Source organism: Ascaphus truei, chromosome 2 (assembly GCF_040206685.1).
Source record: "Ascaphus truei isolate aAscTru1 chromosome 2, aAscTru1.hap1, whole genome shotgun sequence".
Taxonomy (NCBI): Eukaryota; Metazoa; Chordata; class Amphibia; order Anura; family Ascaphidae; genus Ascaphus; species Ascaphus truei.
The window spans coordinates 387082853-387103118 of NC_134484.1; the positions used below are offsets into that span (position 1 = coordinate 387082853).

A 20266-nucleotide genomic window follows, 5' to 3' on the forward strand; every position below is an offset into this window, starting at 1 on the left:
TCCCCATCCCTTCTCTCTCCCCATCCCTTCTCTCTCTCCATCCCATATCTCTCTCAACTCATCCTTTCTCTTTTTCTCTCCACCCACCCCTTCTCTCTCTCTCTTCTCTCTCTCTCTCTCCCTTCTCTCTCCCTTCTCTCTCTCCCCCACCTCTTCTCTCTGTCCCCATCCGTCTATTTCTCTCTCACCCATCTCTTCTCTCTGTCCCCATCCCGTCTATTTCTCTCTCACCCATCTCTTCTCTCACTCCCCCCACCCCTTCTCTCAGTCCCCCATCCCATCTCTTTTTCTCAACCCATCCCTTCTCTCTCTCTGATCCCTTCTCTCTCTCTGATCCCTTCTCTCTCTCCCCCATCCCTATTCTCTCAACCCATCCCTTCTCCTTTTTTCTCTCCACCCATCCCCGTCTCTCTCCTTTCTCTCTCTCCCTTCTCTCTCTCCCCCCATCCATTATCTCTCCCCCAATCCTTTCTTTCTACCCATCCCTTCCCTCTCCCCATCCCTTCTCTCTTCCTCATCCCTTCTCTCTTCCTCATCCCTTCTCTCTTCCTCATCCGTCTTTCTCTCTGATCCCTTCTCTCTCCCCCCCAATCCCTTCGATCCCTTCTCTCTCCCCCCAATCCCTTCTCTCTCCCCATCCCTTCTCTCTCTCCTCCAACCAATCTCTCTCTCCCTCCCCGATCCCTTTTCTCTTTCTCTGCCCCATCCCTTCTCCCTGTCCCCTCATCCCTTCTCTCTTCCCCCATCCCTTCTCTCTGTCCCCCATCCTTTCTCTCTCTCTACCCCATCCTTTCTCTCTCTCCCCCATCCTTTCTCTCTCCCCCTTCCTTTCTCTCTCTCTCCCCCTTTCTCTCTCTCTCCCCCATCCTTTCTCTCTCTCTCTCTCTCCCCCATCCTTTCTCTCTCTCTCTCCCCCATCCTTTCTCTCCCCCATCCCTTCTCTCTTTCTCTCTCCCCAATCCCTTCTCTTTTTCTCTCTCCCCCATCCCTTCTCTCTCTCTCTCTCCCCCATCCTTTCTCTCCCCCATCCCTTCTCTCTTTCTCTCTCCCCAATCCCTTCTCTTTTTCTCTCTCCCCCATCCCTTCTCTTTCTCTCTTCCCCATCCCTTTTCTCTTTCCCCATCCCTTCTCTCCCCCCCATTCCCTTCTCTCTTTCTCTCCCCCAAATCCCTTCCCTCTCTCTCTCCAACCACCCAGTCCCTTCTCTCTCTCTCCCCCAATCCCTTCTCTTTCCCCAATCCCTTCATCATCTTGCTCTCTCCCCCACCATACACACACAATACCCAATTCCCCCACAATACACTCACACACACAATACGTCCTTCCCTCACACTACACACAAAATACCCCATTCCCCAACAATACACACACACACACACACACAATACCCCCGCCCCACAATACACACACACACACACACAATACCCCCACCCCTCAATATCCCCCACAATAGCCCATAATACCCCCTTCCCCACAATAGCACCACCTCCCCCACAATACCACCTGCCCTACACCAGCCACCTTCCTCAACAATAGCCCCCCACCTGACCACCTACCCCATCCTCCTCCTCCACAATAGCCCATCTCCTCCTCCACAATAGGCTCTCTCCTCCTTCTACACAATATTCCCCAAAATCTTACCTTAAGGGTGCCAGGTGGAACCCACCAGCAGAGCAGAGGAGAGCAGGCAAGCGCAACACCAGCGGAGGAGCATGCAGAGGAGAAGAGCAGGCGGAGGAGGAGAGCAGGTGCGCACACTAGAGGGGGGGGGGGGGCAGGTTGCCGACAGCAACTTCCAGCATTCGCCTGTCTCCCGCCATCACTATGCACGGGACGCCTGTCCCAGTTCTCCGTCCTTGTGGGCCACGGGTTTGAGAACCCTGATGTAGAACATATTTCCTTCTGCCACAAAGGGCATGGAAATGTATTAATTTCTTTTTAATAAGAAGCAAAGAGTTATGGAAAGCACATAAAGCTAAATAGATTTGGAAAAATATTACAGTTTCTATTTTTATTATTGTTATGACTAGCCTATACCTAACAAATTACCGGAGCCGATAAAGAACTGCCGAGCATATGTAGTATAGTGCTAGGACACCTTGACAATTTTATCTACTTTTATATCCTATTTATATAAAAAAAATTTGGAGATGGAGTCTCTCCATCTCCATTATGTTGCTGCCGTTAATATGTGACAGGCTAACTTTTTAGCGGAGTGGCCCGAGTTCTCGATTGGTTTAGCCAATATAATTGAGTGGGTCCCATGGGATCACTATTTCTACTGTCTCGTTTATCAATTTCTGAACCATTCTTCAGAATCTTTGGCTCTTAGTGCAGTACCAATAAATGTGTACAAGGTCCCCAACCTGGTCACAGTTTCTCCATGACCGGTGCGAGGTCCCTGGATAAATTACGCTTAGGCGTTTGGGAGTCAAGTACCACCTAAAAATTATTATATATATATTTTCTTTCGTAAAGGTTCAAATAGGGGTTTCCTATTGCAGTCAAGGGGCAGTGTATGTGTGTCCGCTACCTGCACAAGAGGGTTAGATATGCACACATACTGTATGGAATAGGACACTTGGTTGCATCCGTCTCACCCCGTCCATATGCCCGCCGGTGTTTGGCCGCAGATGGACTCTCTGCTGCTGCCACTCCACCGCTAGACGTTCCACTGCTGGCCGCTTCTACGGTAAGATATGTTTTAGGATATGTGCTTAACTTCAGGGGTTTTGGTGGTTAGAGTAGGGGGTTAACTATAGGTGTTTAGCTTCCCGTCTCGTCCGGGGGCGTTCCACCAGAAGCATCCGGCAAAACCATCCTTTGAGCGCCCGGAGGTCACTTCTCAGGGTGGTTGGATGGGTACTATGAGGATCAAGCAGAGGCTCCTGCCCCGTCAACCGTTACCTGATTGGCCCCTGCTTTATTCCTGACTGCTGTGCAGCCCTTCTCCTGATTTGATGATCCTGCTATTTAGGCTCAGCCTCTTTTACCAGCAAGTTGGCTGAGCATAATCCTTGTGATGTGTGCTAGTCACATTCACGTTTGCCCCATGGTTTCCTGCATTGCCTTGTTCCCATCTACAGTACTATCCTGCTCTCTCCAATTCTCGACCTCCTTGCCTTCAACTATCCTACATTCTCCTACCCTGACACGGCTATCTACAACTACAAACCTGCACACCAGACGCGATCTCATGTCTCTAGGTCGGTGTTTTCTAATCCCCACTTCGGCCTCGCGATCCTGTTTTGTTTGTGGCGAGCATCAATTACAGTATGCTCAGCCCCGCAAACACAGACCCTGCTGAGGTGGGTTGAGTTTTAAGCAATATTTGAAGCAACTTTTATTAAAACTTCTTATAGGAAGGTCTAGGAGCTCTGAGAATGAATGTGTGCGTCTTTTCAGTAGATCCTAGGGTATGAGGGATTTGGAAGAATTTTGTATGATTTTTATGAACGTGATATATAACAGTCTATATGTGTATGCCCTGTATATGAACTGGGGAATTTCCAAGTCCGTGATTCTGAGAGACCAGATGGCCACCAGGCTTGGTGCCACTGTGTCTGGATGAGTCTCGGACTTGAAAGTCTCAGAGATGCCAAGGTGTTAGGGCGGGCAGCGTACCGGAGTTACTCCCTGACATGAATAAGGGCTATCCGGCAAACATTTGCCCAGCCCCAGACTCTGAGGAGCCTGGCACAATGGGGGGTTCAATATGCTAAGTGGCAGAGGTGCCAGATTGGCGCATGCCCCATAGCAGAATTGAAATCAGTGCCCGCCCGGCTTCAGAGTACCGGCAACTCTGTGATAGGTTGAAAAATTCCCACGTTCTGATTGGCTATAGCGTTTTGTGAATGGGACTGAAAATCATATAAGAAATCTAGCAGCCAATCAGGTCGTCAGATTCTAAGCTTCAAGACAGCAGCGGCAGATTTGACATGACCAAAAGATGCTCTGAGAGAAATAGATGCGAGCTGGCTTCAAAAATTTCAAGTCAAGAAATGTTCTAAGTGCCACTTTTCGGGGCCAAGTTCTCAGAATAGAACGTAGCGGTCGCGGCTAGAACTACAAGCCAAAAAGAGGACCAGGACGTTTGGTACTACAGCTCAACCCGTTATAACGCGGTCCTTGGGGTCCACAACCCCAAGACCGCGTTAAAACCGAGGTCGCATTAAAATTTCACCGGCATCAGCTCTCAAGCCTCCTAATTACAGATTTCATTCTCCTCCATTTTGCCGCCTTACCAGTGCTCTCCTCTTCCTGCTGTCAAAGTGCTCATATCTCTCTGCTCTGCCCGTCGCGTGCCATCGTTTTTTTTTTTTTCAAACATTCAATTCAATGCTTTATTGATTATTAGACATAGACACACAATTAAACATTAATACATTTTGTACAAAACACATGCAGGGAATGAACTTGGGACCTTCTGATACCAATGCCTTGCCTCTTACCTCTACACCATAGGCTTGGTGTGACAAGAGGTAACCTATAAATATATTTATCCTCTACAACACAAGGTACATGTCAATGTTAAATCTTAAGTCTATTTCTAGATGTCTATGACATCACACAGCTTCTGTGGTGCAGAGGTAGAACTCTTAACCAACATATGAAAGGGACCTGGGTTCAATTCCTATGTGATATAGTATATTATAATTATTATTTTAATTATATTGTATTATTAATAAAGAATTATTATTAATACATCATTATTAATTAATAAATAATTATTACTATAAAGAATAACAAATAATTATATATTTATAAATTAGACATCTAGAAATAGACTTAAGATTTAACATTGACATGTACCCTGTGGCAATGTGTTGTAGAGGATAAATATATGTATAGGTTAAGTAGAGGTAGAGGTAGAGGTAGAGGTAGAGTAGAGGTAAGAGGCAAGGCATTGGTATCACAAGGTCCCGAGTTCAATCCCTGCATGTGTTTTGTACAAAATGTATTAATGTTTAATTGTGTGTCTATGTCTGGTAGTCAATAAAGCATTGAATTGAATGTCTGAAAAAAAAAAAAAAAACCGATGGCATGCGACGGGCAGAGACATGAGCACGTGGACAGCAGGAAGAGGAGAGAGATGAGCACGTGGACAGGACAGCTGGAAGAGGAGAGCGTAAGGCGGAAAAATGGAGGCTTTCAATTCAGGAGCCATGCTCAGACCGCGTTGTAGTGGATCGCGCTATAACGGGGTTGAGCTCTATTTCCCGGTCAAGGGATTTTGGCAGCTCCGGAGCAGATACAGCGGTGATGTCTGGTAACTCATGCCGAGTTGAGTTCCAGGACTTTTGTGGGTACATCCCTGTCAACCAAAGACTTTGTTTCAATGACTGACTGAGTTAGGAAAGGTTAGTTTTTTAGCTTATATCCCCCAGTAAGTGTGTTTCTCTCTGTATAATTGTAATCCACTGTGAGTACGTCTGTTTCAATGGAATAAATGACCATACAGTATGTTTTACTCCTTGGTTTTGCTCAATGAATGATCCCGGTTTAAAGGTGTAATTGTCTGGTCTCCTGTGATATATATACACACACACACACACACACGTTTTAAGTTATGGTGGGTGAAAAAGGCGAAAAGAATATATATATATATATATATATAATACATTTTTTGAGAACCACTGTGCAGTGCATGCATGATACAACTGCATGTGGCTACTTAGGGCCCTCCCTGTTTCAGGGGAGGGGAGTTCATTTATCTACAGTTTCAGCTCTGATCCGCTGCTGCTTCTCCCTCTCAACAATTCTTTGAGGCCTTCTCGGGACACCTGTCTAGGAACTCTCCTGTCTCTGATATAACTATATAAAATTGGTATGTTCTTTTCAAATGCTTTATTTAAAAGAAAATGAACTAAATTTCACACTGAGACTTTTTAAATATCACAATTTCTCATTGATGAGCAGAACTCCCCCCCCCCCCCCCCCCCCAGCTATTATTGACTTCTGCAACTTCAATGAAATATAATTATGATCCATAAAGCCAGCTCCTTTTTACTTTATTTATTGCTTGATTATATCACGTATGACATCCAGAATGTATTTCCATGATCTCAACTACAATTACAAAGTGTTATTTGTGATTTCATGAAAAGATGGGAGGTGAGCAATGGGCTTCTCAGTTTTTCTCCAAAGCTGCAATCATCACTCATTCCTGTTCCAGACAATGTTAATATTTAAAGGACCTTTTCTTTGTAACAGAAGTTTTCTTCCTAAGAAAAGAGGCAATTCACTATACAGTGAAAAGTAATTTAAACAAATAAGATCTGCTAAAGTAATGCCCAGGTTCATTGATAACTATGGACTCAAGAACACTTCTATAATAACTGATGGAAATAAGGGATTATTGAGGTGGAGAAAGAGATACATGAGTTTACTTTAAACAAAGTGCACAGATGAATGAATAATAATGAATGGCAAATAGAACAACTTCCTTATATACTAAAGGTTATTTTAGTTATAGTACTTATATACTAGTTATTTTAAATTGTTTTGTTTTTATGGCAAAAAAAACTAATCTCTTCCCTGTTGTAAAGAGAACTAATGTTAAGATAGTATATGGGCAATGAAGAAGAAAAATACACACAGATCAGTTTGTTGTTCCCAAAAAAAGTATGTACTTGTCCATGAAGCATACATTTCAATATCTGTAGAATCATATTTTTATAGTTTGCATTAGGTAATCACTGCCTTCCTGTCCTTGTGGATGAGACCACATGTCAGAGTTCTTTGAATAAATACTGCAAGAATGTGGACAGAGTATACTGTAGTTACAGTAGAATGCTCTGCATATGGGAAACGGAAAGTTTAAACAGGATTGTATTTGATCCAGGTAGAATGAACCTTTTCTGAGTCTTGTTTAATCTTGCTCTTGCTTTGCCATTTCATCTTCTAATATAACATCATATACATTCTCATTATACAGTTTTTCCATTCATTAACTGATATTTTTCCACATCACAAAATTACAGTGTAAGCCTCTTAATGGCCCAGATGCACAAAGCTTTGTTAAATCAGGGCAAATAACACGACGTTACCTTAAATAGGTAACAGATATTACTTTCCCTGAGTTTAACAGTTATCCACTAATCTAGTGATAGGTAAAAAAAAAATAGTGTCCATCATCAAAAGCAGTATCATAGCAATACATGCATTAGTGGGCATGCAGGGATGCGTTAAACAATAATACAATGCACATGCGCATGGTGAAAAAAATCGTGCATCCGTTCCAATCAACGCACATGCATTCCAGACGTGTAACACGTGTATTGCCTAAACGTAAAAATAGGAAGCGATCAATCAGTTTTGTAGGTGTTCTTTATCAATTAACATTGTTTGTTCCCTTTTGTTTGATCACTTTATTCTTCACCCACAGTGTTTTAACAGTGTGTATGAATAGATGTTAAGTATTTCCGTCTCTTTTGTACACACATAATTTAGTTGGTACAAAATACGTAACATATTATGGTAGCTGTTAGAAACATACTGTATACTACATTAACTTTAAACAAATAAATACATTATATAGTTTATTACATAGCCTAAATCAGTGGTGTGCAAACTGGGGGGCGCGAGATTGTCTGTCTGCGGGGGGCGCGGGGTTTACAGTGGCCCGTGCGCTTCCCGAAGGCACTTAAATTAAGTGCCAGGGAAGTGGTGAAGGCCTCTGTAAACTGCACTTATCTTGACTCCGGAGATGTGAACATGGCAATGCAGCGTCAAATGACGCTGCAAGGTCATGTGATGTCACATTGCCATGGCAATGTGACGTCATGACGCCGGAGCCGAGGTAAGAGGGGGGCGGAGAGAGGGGAACAGCCAGCAGGGAGGCACAGGGAAAAAAGATTGCGCTCCCCTGGCCTAAATTATACTTTAACAGATGTACCTCTTGTTTCTGAATGGTATATAATGTATATTTCCATTGAAATCGTTATGTGCCATTCCAAAATAATACATTTGGGTACCACTTTTTACGTCCCTTTGTCATTATAGCCTATTTACTGAAATAACGTATACTAATTTTAATCATGGTCTGGCCGTGATTAATGGCAAATTTAGGTGTGACCTATTTATCTAATGTTATTTCCCTGCGCTAACCTTAACAGTGATTAACGGATCTGCAATGTTAGGGTAACAGATCATTAGCATCTTATTTGTATATACTGTATGTTACCCTAGTGTCCGTAGAAATGTAACAATATCTTATTTCAGTGGTTATCTCTAGGTTATCGTAACATTATTCTCTTTGGTGTCTAGGCATTAGACTTGGTGCATACGGCCCAATTTGTCGATTTTATTAGAACACATTCCTGCATTTTCCATCAGTGAAGAAATGAATGGTGCAGTTTTACCTTGCAACATATTGAAGTTGCAAATTTCTGGTAATGCAGAACTTTGAATATCTCAACAAATACTAAAAAATCCCTCGGTGATTGCAGAGATGCAGTGACTAGGACAGTTTCCTTAAAATGTGCAATGGTCGTCAGTTTTTACATTAATATTTCTGTGAAGCAGAAAACTAATATAAAGATTCCACAATACAATTTGCAATTTTAGAGTAAAGGCTATTGGTAAAAATATGCAGACAGAAAACCACAAGATTAGATTTTTTCCATTACTAATAGAAAAATTAAACAAAGTTCTTGTTAAGGTCAAAATGACTAGAGGGTGTGCAAATCCCTGTATTAGGCCAATGCTCTGGACTCAAAATAAAATCAAGATAATAAAACAAGAGAAAAAAAGCAGGGTTCCTAAATCTATCTATTTATCTATCGAGCACTCAATAGTCCCAGATCTTCTGGAAAATAATTCATACAAATTGATCATGAGAATAATGATCTGTACACCCTAAACCACGAGACATGGTAGTTTCACCACCATCAACACAGAAATACACATACAAAACCAACCCACGTGGTTTAAATCTTAACCTGTGATGATATAATCATTAGTCATGTTAAATCCTGAACAAATCTTCCCTTTGACCATTAGGCTAAGGCCCCGCTGCCTTAGAACACGCGCCCGCACTGCAGACAGGCGGCGCGTGGAGAGGCACTTGACCGCTATCTGCGGTCTGTAGGGAGCTGGAGCGGGGGGCGTGGCCAAAACGGGTCGGGTGGGCGTGGCATTGACATCGGGGGCGGGGCCATCACACTGTGTGCCAGGGGTTCCCTCCCCCGCTTCGCCCCTCCCTGCTCCCCGCAGAGCCTCCCTTCTCCCCGAAGCCTCCCCTCCTCTTCTCATTGCCAGGGGTTCCCTCCCCCCGTGCATCTGCTGACACTGCAGACTATGAGGAGGGAGTCTGTGGGAGGGAGCAGGGGGGCTCACTTGGTGCTGCAGCTGCTTTCCCTCTCCTCCCCGCTCCCCTCCTTCTCTCCTCATTGGCTCACAGCCACACCACGTGACGCATCGTCGCTTGGGATTACAATTCTCTTGAATCCACTGGCGGCTGACGCGTCACAGCGTGTAGTGAGCCGTGCAGGGAGGAGGGACTGGGACCTGCTCGGGAGGACACCATCACATGGTGAGTAGCGCGGCCGCGCGTGCCGCCGGACGCAGCGGGACCAAAGCCTTAGAAAATTCATTATTGCACCTGTCAGTCCATAGACAAACTTTCTCTTAGGGTTATATTATCAAAATGTTAGCTACCTTTTACTTATCCTTCCATTGATTCCACTGCTATGGTATTACTTGGATGGCTTTAGGGGGAAAGTGGGCTAAATCCTAGTACCAACAAATAGTCCTGGTTAAAGTACATCACCGTAGCACAGACTCTGCCAGATGGAGCTGGTCCGATAGGAACCTGTGTCGCCGTCTCTCACATCAATACACTGGTGCCTTGCTCACACCAGGATTGAATAGAAGTAGGAGGGGTATAGGTAGGGAAACAAGTGTTGTTAAAATGCCCACCTTAAGATAAATCCGATTCAACTGAACTGTCATAATCAGTAAACAGATTTATATTCCCACCTCTACCTATCTTGTTCTTGGTTCTATAGCTGTATAGTTCTATAGCTGTATAGCCCTAGACTTTTGGTAATCCTCAAGATCATTTATTCTCTTCCTAATCTTGATCTCATGTTACAGTGATTCTACTGTATGTGCCTTTTGAGTGGTAAATAGTGATGTACCGCGTACTCGGTACCCTACGTTACCCGGCGGATTTTCAGCTACCCGGAAATTACCCGGACCCGGCAACTGCTAAGTTTACCCAGCGCCAGGTAATACCCGATGCCGGGTAATTTCAGGGTAGCTGAAAAATACATAATTACTTACCTACTGTCAGCGACGGAAGGCGAGGAAGACCCGTGAGGAAGCCCGCGGCGAGATCTAGGCAGGTCAGCAGAGGTCCTGTGGCAGCATCAGCAGTGTGTGTTCAGCCTGCGCGGGAGCTGCAGGACTCCATAGCAGTGTGAGTTGGGGAACCATGTAACCGGTTACCCGGCTGGGTAGATCATTTGATTTTGGCCAGGTACCCGTTACCCGTTTTTTTTTAAAGTAGGACCCGGTCCAACACTAGTTGTAAATTTAATCTTTAAAACTATGGGGTGTTGACGAAAGGTTTGAATCCAGACAAACTTCTATTCATATCTTCATTAATGACACACAATTGTCTCCCCCCACCCCTCACCCCCTATACCTATAATCAGTGTTCGACAAACCTATACATTTGCTCGCCCCAGGCGAGTGGATTTAACCCCCGGGCGAGTAAATATTGGCCCAAGCAGCACACGTTTGGAACTAGGTGGCGAGTAGATTTTTTTGTGTGGCGAGTAGATTTTTTGGTGATTTGTCAACCACTGCCTATAATTACTTGAATTAATACCATTAGTTCATCTGGTGAATATTTGCTCCCAATATACTGTAAAAGTATTAACTAGACTCTGGGTTTTGTTTCATTCGCAGACCACGTGGTATCATTAATTTAAAATATAACTAGAGCCATCCCACTTAATTTTGATCTGCTTAGCAAGCAAATTGCGTATGTTTTCTAAATAGAGCAAGACAATCAATCAATCTTTCACCAGAACCAAAATGATCTACTCGGCTACAAAAGCTTTAGCTAATCTTCCTTTCCCAATTAGTGTAGTACATTGTAGAAGCCACCTCAACGAAAAGGGAATGCTAACCCATATCCTCAATGCAGTCCTGTGTTTGTGGTCTTGGGTGAGTTTGGTGTAAAAAACAGATAGGTAGCGCTATATCCTATTGTGCAGGCAGCCTGTGATATATCCCTGAACCCCAGTCAGGTGTAGATCAGTGCAAAAATATATATCAATGGCGCTCTGCACTAACAATGTGTAACATATAATAATAGTAATAAAAATATACAACAAGTGGCGTGGATGTTTCTCCTGGAAATGGATACTCCACATGTGATGGGTGAACATGTAAGGAAAAAATCATAACATAGTGTAATACTGTTAGGCATACATACAAACATATAACATGAGACGGACGCTGGGAACAACAGATGACCAATTACAAACACATTTAATAAAGCATTAAAAATACATAAAATACATAAAAATGAAAACTGTAGGACACTCCAACTCAGGTGGGGGTACCTGCTTACCGAAAGTAAGAAGGTATCAGGCAGTGGATATATAAGAGTATCCCCTCTATGGATGGCTGCTGCTGCACCGCACTGCTGGGCTCACACGTATTTCTCCACCGTAGATGTGACTTGCTCACTCTGTTTGTGTCATCCGCCTCTGTACGCTGTGGACACGGAAGAATCTCGTGTCTGCCGGGGAATGGTAGTTCCTTCCTGCTCGGCTACTGGAAGCGCGCCAAACGGAGCTGATGTGTACGCGGATGGATATCCGCCCGATTTCGGCAGTCAGCGGGCATCTGTTTAGCCAGTTTCAAGGGGGACAGGATTCACCACCGAGTCTGGAGGACCTCTCAGGAACACCCTACGCGTTTCGAAAGGCTTGCTTTCTTTCTCAGGGGTAAACGTGATATGACTGGAACTGGCTAAACAGATGCCCGCTGACTGCCGAAATCGGGCGGATATCCATCCGCGTACACATCAGCTCCGTTTGGTGCGCTTCCAGTAGCCGAGCAGGAAGGAACTACCATTCCCCGGCAGACACGAGATTCTTCCGTGTCCACGGAGTACAGAGGCGGATGACACAAACAGAGTGAGCAAGTCACATCTACGGTGGAGAAATACGTGTGAGCCCAGCAGTGCGGTGCAGCAGCAGCCATCCATAGAGGGGATACTCTTATATATCCACTGCCTGATACCTTCTTACTTTCGGTAAGCAGGTACCCCCACCTGAGTTGGAGTGTCCTACAGTTTTCATTTTTATGTATTTTATGTATTTTTAATGCTTTATTAAATGTGTTTGTAATTGGTCATCTGTTGTTCCCAGCGTCCGTCTCATGTTATATGTTTGTATGTATGCCTAACAGTATTACACTATGTTATGATTTTTTCCTTACATGTTCACCCATCACATGTGGAGTATCCATTTCCAGGAGAAACATCCACGCCACTGGTTGTATATTTTTATTACTATTATTATACGTTACACATTGTTAGTGCAGAGCGCCATTGATATATATTTTTGCACTTGGGTGAGTTTGGGGTATACATGGTACTCTGGTTGAGGTTTAAAGACTGTGAAGTCTATGCAGTGGTGTAGCTAGACATGTGCGGGCCCCCAGCAAAACTATTTTCAGGGCCCCATTCTAAGTGAATGTATTCCATAGATTCGGGAGAAAAAATCACCTAGATTTAAATGGGAGAATATCTCTCCTCATCATCTCTCCTCAGCTCTCTCCCCCCCTCATCTCCCCTCTTCATCCGTCCTCTAGCTCTATCCCCCTCCTCCTCCAGCTCTCTCCTCCTTCTCCTCCAGCTTTCTCCCCCTCCTCCAGCTCTCCCCTCCTCCTCCTTCAGCTCTCTGCCCCTCCTCCTCCTTTAGCTCTCTCCCCCTCCTCCTTTAGCTCTCTCTCCCTCCTCCTCTTTCAGCTCTCTCTCCCCTCCTCCTCTTTCAGCTCTCTCCCCCTCCTCCTCTTTCAGCTCTCTCCCCCTCCTCTGTCAGCTCTCTCCCCCTCCTCCTCTTTCAGCTCTCTCCCCCTCCTCCTTTTTCAGCCCTCTCCCCCTCCTCCTCTTTCAGCTCTCTCCCCCTCCTCTTTCAGCTCTCTCCACCTTTCACAGGCAGTCTCAGGGGCCCCTTTGAAAATCAAGGGCCACCTCTCATCTAACTTAAAACACCATATGTAAGAGATGTTTACAGAGGTACTGTATGCAAATGGAGACCATTTAGGGTGAACATAACATATGGCTTTATTGAGCTTGACCCTTTAAACAGCACAGCAAATCAAAATATACAAAATACAACAAACACCTATCCCTTTGTAAGAGCTAATTTCCCATAAACCCTCTCTTACAAGACTGGGAGGATAAGCCCCTTTCCATCCTACCACCCCAAAGTCTCAGCCGTACCTTAAAGCAGGTGTCCCCACAGGTCTATGGTGTCCAGGTGTCTTGGTGTGCCTGATGGTCCAGCCTCTGGCAGGTTCCTGGGTCCTCTGATTCCTGGAAATGAGGTCTGGTCCCCTTGTGTCTTGCTGTCAATACACCGCCCTCCTGTATATTCAAGACCCTCTCATGTCAGCACCCCTGGGTGCTGAGGAAATCTCTCCTGGATCTCATATGAGACTTTTTCACAGAGCTCTGATTACTCCAGGTGGAGACTGGCTAGTTGAGTGGCTGCAATTAACCAGTTCCATGCTGGATTCAGAGCTCTGAGGCAGCTTTATCCAAACAGGGATAAGTCCCTGTTGCAGCGTTCTTTGCAGCATAACACTCCATTGCTACAGGCAAGCATTGAATCCTAGGGAAGTTGACATAGTAAGGAACTGGGATGCATAACCGGAAACAGTCTGCATTACCAGGTATGTGAAGTACAAAATACATTCTTAGATTGGGCGAAGCAGATGGGCATATACTGAGTGATACAAGTCGACAATCACAAGAACCAGGACGCTAAACCTGAAACCAGCCAGAGCTGGGTGTATGTTGGCATTAAGATTTGATCTAAATAGGCCTACAAGCAATCCAAGAAATACTGTAGTAGTGGACAATGGAAGCATAAGTAAAGGATAACTAACTCTTTGATAACTCAACCCCAAGAGAAAGTTTGCCAATGCTATTAATGATTACATCATCATGGATTATCATTAAGAAGTTTTCTGGGGTGGTTTTGTTTTTTTGTATTTGTATGTTGTTAGTGATAATGTTTGCATGTCATTTTGTGTTGGATGTGCAGATAGTTATTCTCAAGATTTTTATTAATGCTTTTTAGGATGTTTTGTACTATATATACTGTATATATATATATATATATATATAAATATATATATATATATATATATATATATATATATATATATATATATATATATATATATATATATATATATAATACAAAACATCCTAAAAAGCATTAATAAAAATCATTTTAAAAAGATTTTTATTAATGCTTTTTAGGATGTTTTGTACTATATATATATATATATATATATATATATATATATATATATATATATATATATATATATATATATATATATATATTACACAAAAGGGCAGGTCTAAAGTGCTACTCAGATTATTGTACAAGACTTAAAATTTTCATTACGTGTCATTGTGTCATACAAAGATAAATATTATGGATCATATAAATGTCTGAAACGCATCATGATATGGTTGTGTGACCTAATATGTTATATAATCTTGATTGTAATAAGTATGTGTGTACAATAATGTTTAACCATATTATAACAGTGATTACCAAGAGACAGAAGTTTAATTCCACACAGTTAATTCACTGTGTGTGAAAAATAAATGAAGAACAAATGAACTGGGAAAAATAACAACAAACTATGTACACAAAATCATCTCCTCTCTTTTGGACGAGAAGTGCCAGGCTCACTAGGCCCCCTGGGTAACGCGTCTGTAACGCATGTATTTTAATTGGAACGCACGTTCTAGTTTTGACCAGTGTGCATGTGCCGTGTATGGGTTAATGCGTCTCTGCGCAACGAAAATCCCCATTAATACAGCTAACGTAATGATGCTACTCTGCCGAATGGCTGTTGTTTTTGCACATCATTAGCTCTGTGGATACCCGTTAAACTGAGGGAAAATAACGGACGTTACCTGTTCAGGTAACATCACATTAGTAGCCCAGATTTAACCAAGCCTAAATAACCCCCTATGGGGTAGATCCTCAAAGTCTCCTAGCTTTAAAACAGGGGCTTACATCTGCACCGGATTCACCAAATTAAAATATTCTCTTTGAAACCAATGGGACTTTGTTATTTCTGGTGCTGCATTATTTTTTCCAGTTTTTCTGTAGGTTTTATTTTTTAGTATTTTTATTTTTGGTGGGCTGAATCTGATGGGGGGCCAAACGTACAGAAGCAAACAATTCTAATTCCAGGTCACACCCTTCCTCAAAGCTGCAAACATTTTCCAATCTACTGAAATCACTTACATTTTGTTACATTTAAAGAAGACAATTGAAAAGATTTGAGTAGAGTCAAGGTTTTAAGCAGCTCTAGGGAAGGGAGTGCTCTGGTGATGTGATTGTTTGCTTATACAGGTGAGGCCAGGCAAACATATTCTTGAAATACTCCTTAAAGCAGCAATCCCTCCATATCTGACCCCTGTTTTGTTTTGTTTTATACACTGGATGGAAGCCAGGGGGTCCCTGTAGTTAAATTGCATTGTTTTAAACTCCCGGGACCCCCTTAGTTCCCAGGATACCTGCTGGTAAAGGTACCTGCGTTACTTCCTGGTTTTGCGCTGTGTTTGAAATCTCACATCATAGGCCGATAGGAAGCCGCAATGGATGACGTTGCGGCTTCCTGTTTAAGTCTCCATTAAGTTTCCCCAGGAGAGGACTGAAATGCTGATGCCTGTACTGGTAAGTATCTCAGGAAGAAGAGGAGGAGGAGGGGGTGGGGGGCAAAGTTCATAAATAGCGCAGTTCAGAAGTAAAGACCTCCAAGTTCCCATCTTGTATTAGGGAGGAATTGCAGTTTTAAGGAGTATTTTGAGAATATATGTTTGGAGGGCTAGAAAACATAGCAACTGGGATTGCTGCTTTAAGTTACAATTTTACAATATGTGAACTAAATGAATGTATTTTTTTTATAATAGTGTACTGACTATGACCTGGATTTTGGAACAGAATGTCTGCACTTGGCTCTAGAATATAGTAACACTAAAGCTAAGCTACTTGAAGGACCACCTGATCTTTGGAAGGTAAGGTAAACATGGCATATGTTACCTACACTGTTTGTTTGTACATACAATAACTAAACGTAAAGCACTGTTGATGCAGTGACTATTTTACCTGTCGAGTGCAACTGCATGTTACCGTAACAATTCCAGATGTGTGAGTTGGGATTTCAGGAAATTTTAGGTGAATAACTACTGTACTTAACTTTTTGATCCAAATCACACATTTCTTCAAAAAATCCTGTTTTTTTTTTTTTTTTTTTTTTTGTGTTTTGTTGTGTAATATATCAGTTCTGTAGTATTATATTATACTGTTTGCATTCTGTATACAGGCATACCCCGGTTTAAGGACACTCACTTTAGGTACACTGGCGAGTAAAGACATATTTTCAATAGCCCCATACCCCTGTGTCAGTACGCTCGCGAGTAGGGACACTTATTCTGCCCTACAGACCGACGTAGTAGTGACACGCTGATTCCCCTCGCCCAATCAGAAAACGGCAGCTTGTGCATGCGCCTGTCGGCACATCCTGGACTGCAATACCGGCTCCCTACCTGTACCGAAGCATCGATAAGTGGAAAAAAGGTAGTGCTTCACTTTAAGTACATTTTCGCTTTACATACATGCTCTTGACCCATTGCGTACGTTAATGTGGGGTATGCCTGTATATATATTTTTTTACTCCAAATGCCATTTTTAACTATTTTTTAATGTATTGATCATTCTTTGATTGCTACAGCAACCATTTAGAAAGTCATATCCACTTTCTCTTTTGAAACAGACTCTGACATATGCCTTTTTAAGCTCTGCACTTTGGCAACAAAGTATCACATAAGCATGAATGGAAAAATAATCCCTATCGATGCACTCACCTATATTAAGTATCAAAAATAATAAAATGTTATTGGCAAATAGAAAACAATAGCTAATTAGCGTAACGCGACCCACAGCATTTGTACATGGCACAGCGTGGACTGAGTCAGTATATGCTTATGTGACTCCATAGGACATCAAAAGTAGTTACGCGACCTCCAGCGTTTGTACATGGCATAGTGTGGACTGAGTAAGTATATGCTTATGTGACTCCATAGGATATTTATTTTGTTTTACTACAGACACTGGGGGCAATTAACCCCTTACTAACACATAGGAATGAAGTTTTAGCACCACCAATGTGTGAATAAGCTCTGGTAACTAATGAGTTTCAGCAGCAATTACAGATACAAGATATTTTCCATTTAGGGCAATGAACCCTTCATCAACTCATAGGAGTGATATATCTATGTGTATTTTGCTCTGGTAACTAACCCACTTCTGCAGTAATTATATACCTTCTGTTAAAATCAGGAGTCACAAGCATCTTGAATCTACCTATTTGGATCAATTGGTGTATGTTGTTCGATCTATGATATACTTATAAGTATACAGTACATATACCACTATTGAAGTACTGTATTGTCTTTATTAGAATACAGGTGACCGTGAAGGTCTGCCTTTATATCTGATTAGATACTTTTATTTCTCTGTTTGGCTAGCTCCTTGACACACCCACCAGTGCCCTATACGGCACTATATATGATATCTCGTATCAAACTTTGTGTAGTATCACATTAGGAGTATAACCTGAGCATTCAAGCCACCATCTCTTTACATTTAGCTGTATAACACTATGTAGCGTTACCATTTAGGTTTTAATTAGCTATTGTTTTCTGTTTGTCAATACAAATGTATTATTTTTGATACTTAATATAGGTGAGTGCATCGCTAGGGATTCTTTTTCCGTTCATGCTTATGTCCACTTTCATCCCTGATAGTACCACTTCAGTTTCCAATACGTGTGTGAGTAGCTGAGCAGGGCCTCCCCAACCTCTTTCCCTACCACCCTCCCATATCAACAAAGTATCACAAACAGATCTGTTGCTGTGTTCCAAACATCAGACTATTACTCTGAAAGCTATAGCAATAATGTGTTACACTTAGTAATATACTGTAATGTGATGTATCAGCAGCAGCATTTCACCGACTGCAGCACAAAATTAAAAGACGGCCATTCCATTAGGCACACAATCAGGATTTTTTTTAATATAGATTTCTAACAGGAGCACCAAAATATTGCCAGCTTAGGTAAGAATGTAGAATTATACATTCACGTGCTTTACATATAAAAATGAGGGGGGGGGGGGTGAGTTGTATTGCTGCTTTAAGTATGTCATTTTTTTTTATTTATAAAATGTTTTACCAGTAAGTAATACATTGAGAGTTAACTCTCGGTTACCTCTCGGTTTCAAGTATGTACTGGAAATGTATTCCGTGATGTCTTTTATATGTGGGAGGGGAGATGTTTGTAGTTCCTTTTGCATGAATACAGGTTATAAAGCAGGATTACAACTTTAACAACAAAACTGCCTAATGGGAAATTTTTTTCTATACTGTTGATGTAAATGCGAGTTGGATTACTATAAACTAACTTAAAAAAAGAAAGAAAGAAGTAGAAACAGCTTCAGAATAAATAATGATCAATGAAAAATTGGAAAAAATAATTGCTTATAAATGCAATAAATAAAACAGCATAAGAATGTCCAATGTAATTAATGCTAGAGAAAAGCCTCTAGGTGCACGTTAGACTAGGAAGCGCCACCCATCCTCCAGGTAATGATATGAGAATAAAAACGAACATCCACCGCCCATTTGTATTCCAAAATAGAAAAAGATTATTATAAATTGGTACTTGAATGTTGCCATATATCTTATTAGGATCTTAAAACATATTGTTACTGAGCGGTCTGCAGTTCCATATGAAGAACTGTTTTTTTCACAAAGGAAAGCGCAGCAGATTTACAGCTGACACTGCTCCTGTAATTAACTATTTTTTTTTTCCCCTCCATTGTTTAAGGAAAATCGATCTTTAGTTAGAATTGTACAACAGCCTCCGGTTTCTCTAATATATCATCATTCTAGAGGTAAAAGTCATTAACTACATTCTTTGAGTGCTGAGAAAAAAGCGATTAAATGTTCTTTTTGACAGGAAAAATGCTGTATTTAAAAAGGAAGGCATTTTGATATGACAAGCTCTGACAATTAGGTGTCTTTAATGAGTTCAATAGAAATATCAAGAAATTCCAAGTCAGGAAGTGCATATAGTGTGTTTGTGCCAAAAATGCACTTAATAAGTTTTACCTCTGCAACGACGATATATCAACACAATAATTGTTTTTCAGGCCCATACCACTGGTCAACAAGACCTTAGGAGGCAATGTTCCGAACCTGCTATACATAAACCACTTGTTCAGCAAAACATGATTCAATGTTGTCTGCTGTGAATAGTGTATCCCAGGGGGGCACAAACTTTTTTCCCTGCGCCTGCCGGCGGTCCCCTCACCTCCGCGCTCCCCCTCACCCCCACTCCGGCGTCATGATGTCATGTTGCCATAGCAACGTGATGTCACATGACCGTACGGCGTCATTTGACGCCGCATTGCCATGGCGACGCGTGTAAGAAGCCGCCGGAGCCAAGGTAAGTCTGGTTTACAGAGGCCCTGCAGCTCCCCCGGCACTTAATTTAAATGACTTCGGGAAGCGTGCGGGGCCTCTGTAAACCCCACGCCCCCCCGCACTCAGTCTCGCGCCCCCCAGTTTGCGCACCGTTTGTGTATCCTTTTGTTTCCCCGACTTTCCAGCAATGTTTAGTGTAATTGGCAGATTGACAAAATCATTTGTTTACGGTATTCACAATGTAAAGGACTGCTTTAGGGCACTGTTTACTAGTATTCCTTTCCTGCTCACTGTAATTAATGAGGTTTATTTGTGCTCTAGGTGACCTACAAACGTGATTTATATGCAGCAGAGTCGATTATTAAAGGTAGGTCATTTTTATTTAATTTTTTTAATCATTTTAAATTGCAATGTCAATGCTTGCGTACGGTTTTTTACTTTAACCCTTTAAATGCTTTGCAGGCACCTTATGCTGAAATTTGGTTATGTACAAATAT

At 42.3% G+C, this 20266-nt stretch overlaps 1 protein-coding gene across 6 annotated transcripts in view; it reads left to right on the top strand.

Moving 5' to 3' along the window:
* Positions 1–20266, top strand: part of CRPPA (CDP-L-ribitol pyrophosphorylase A) — a 366238-nt gene that overhangs the window by 122549 nt on the left and 223423 nt on the right. For all 6 annotated transcript variants that reach the window (XM_075587219.1, XM_075587216.1, XM_075587218.1 and 3 more), the window contains exons 4-5: positions 16196–16300; positions 20091–20136. In XM_075587219.1, coding sequence (XP_075443334.1) covers positions 16196–16300; positions 20091–20136 — 151 coding nt within the window. The remainder of the gene's footprint in view (positions 1–16195; positions 16301–20090; positions 20137–20266) is intronic.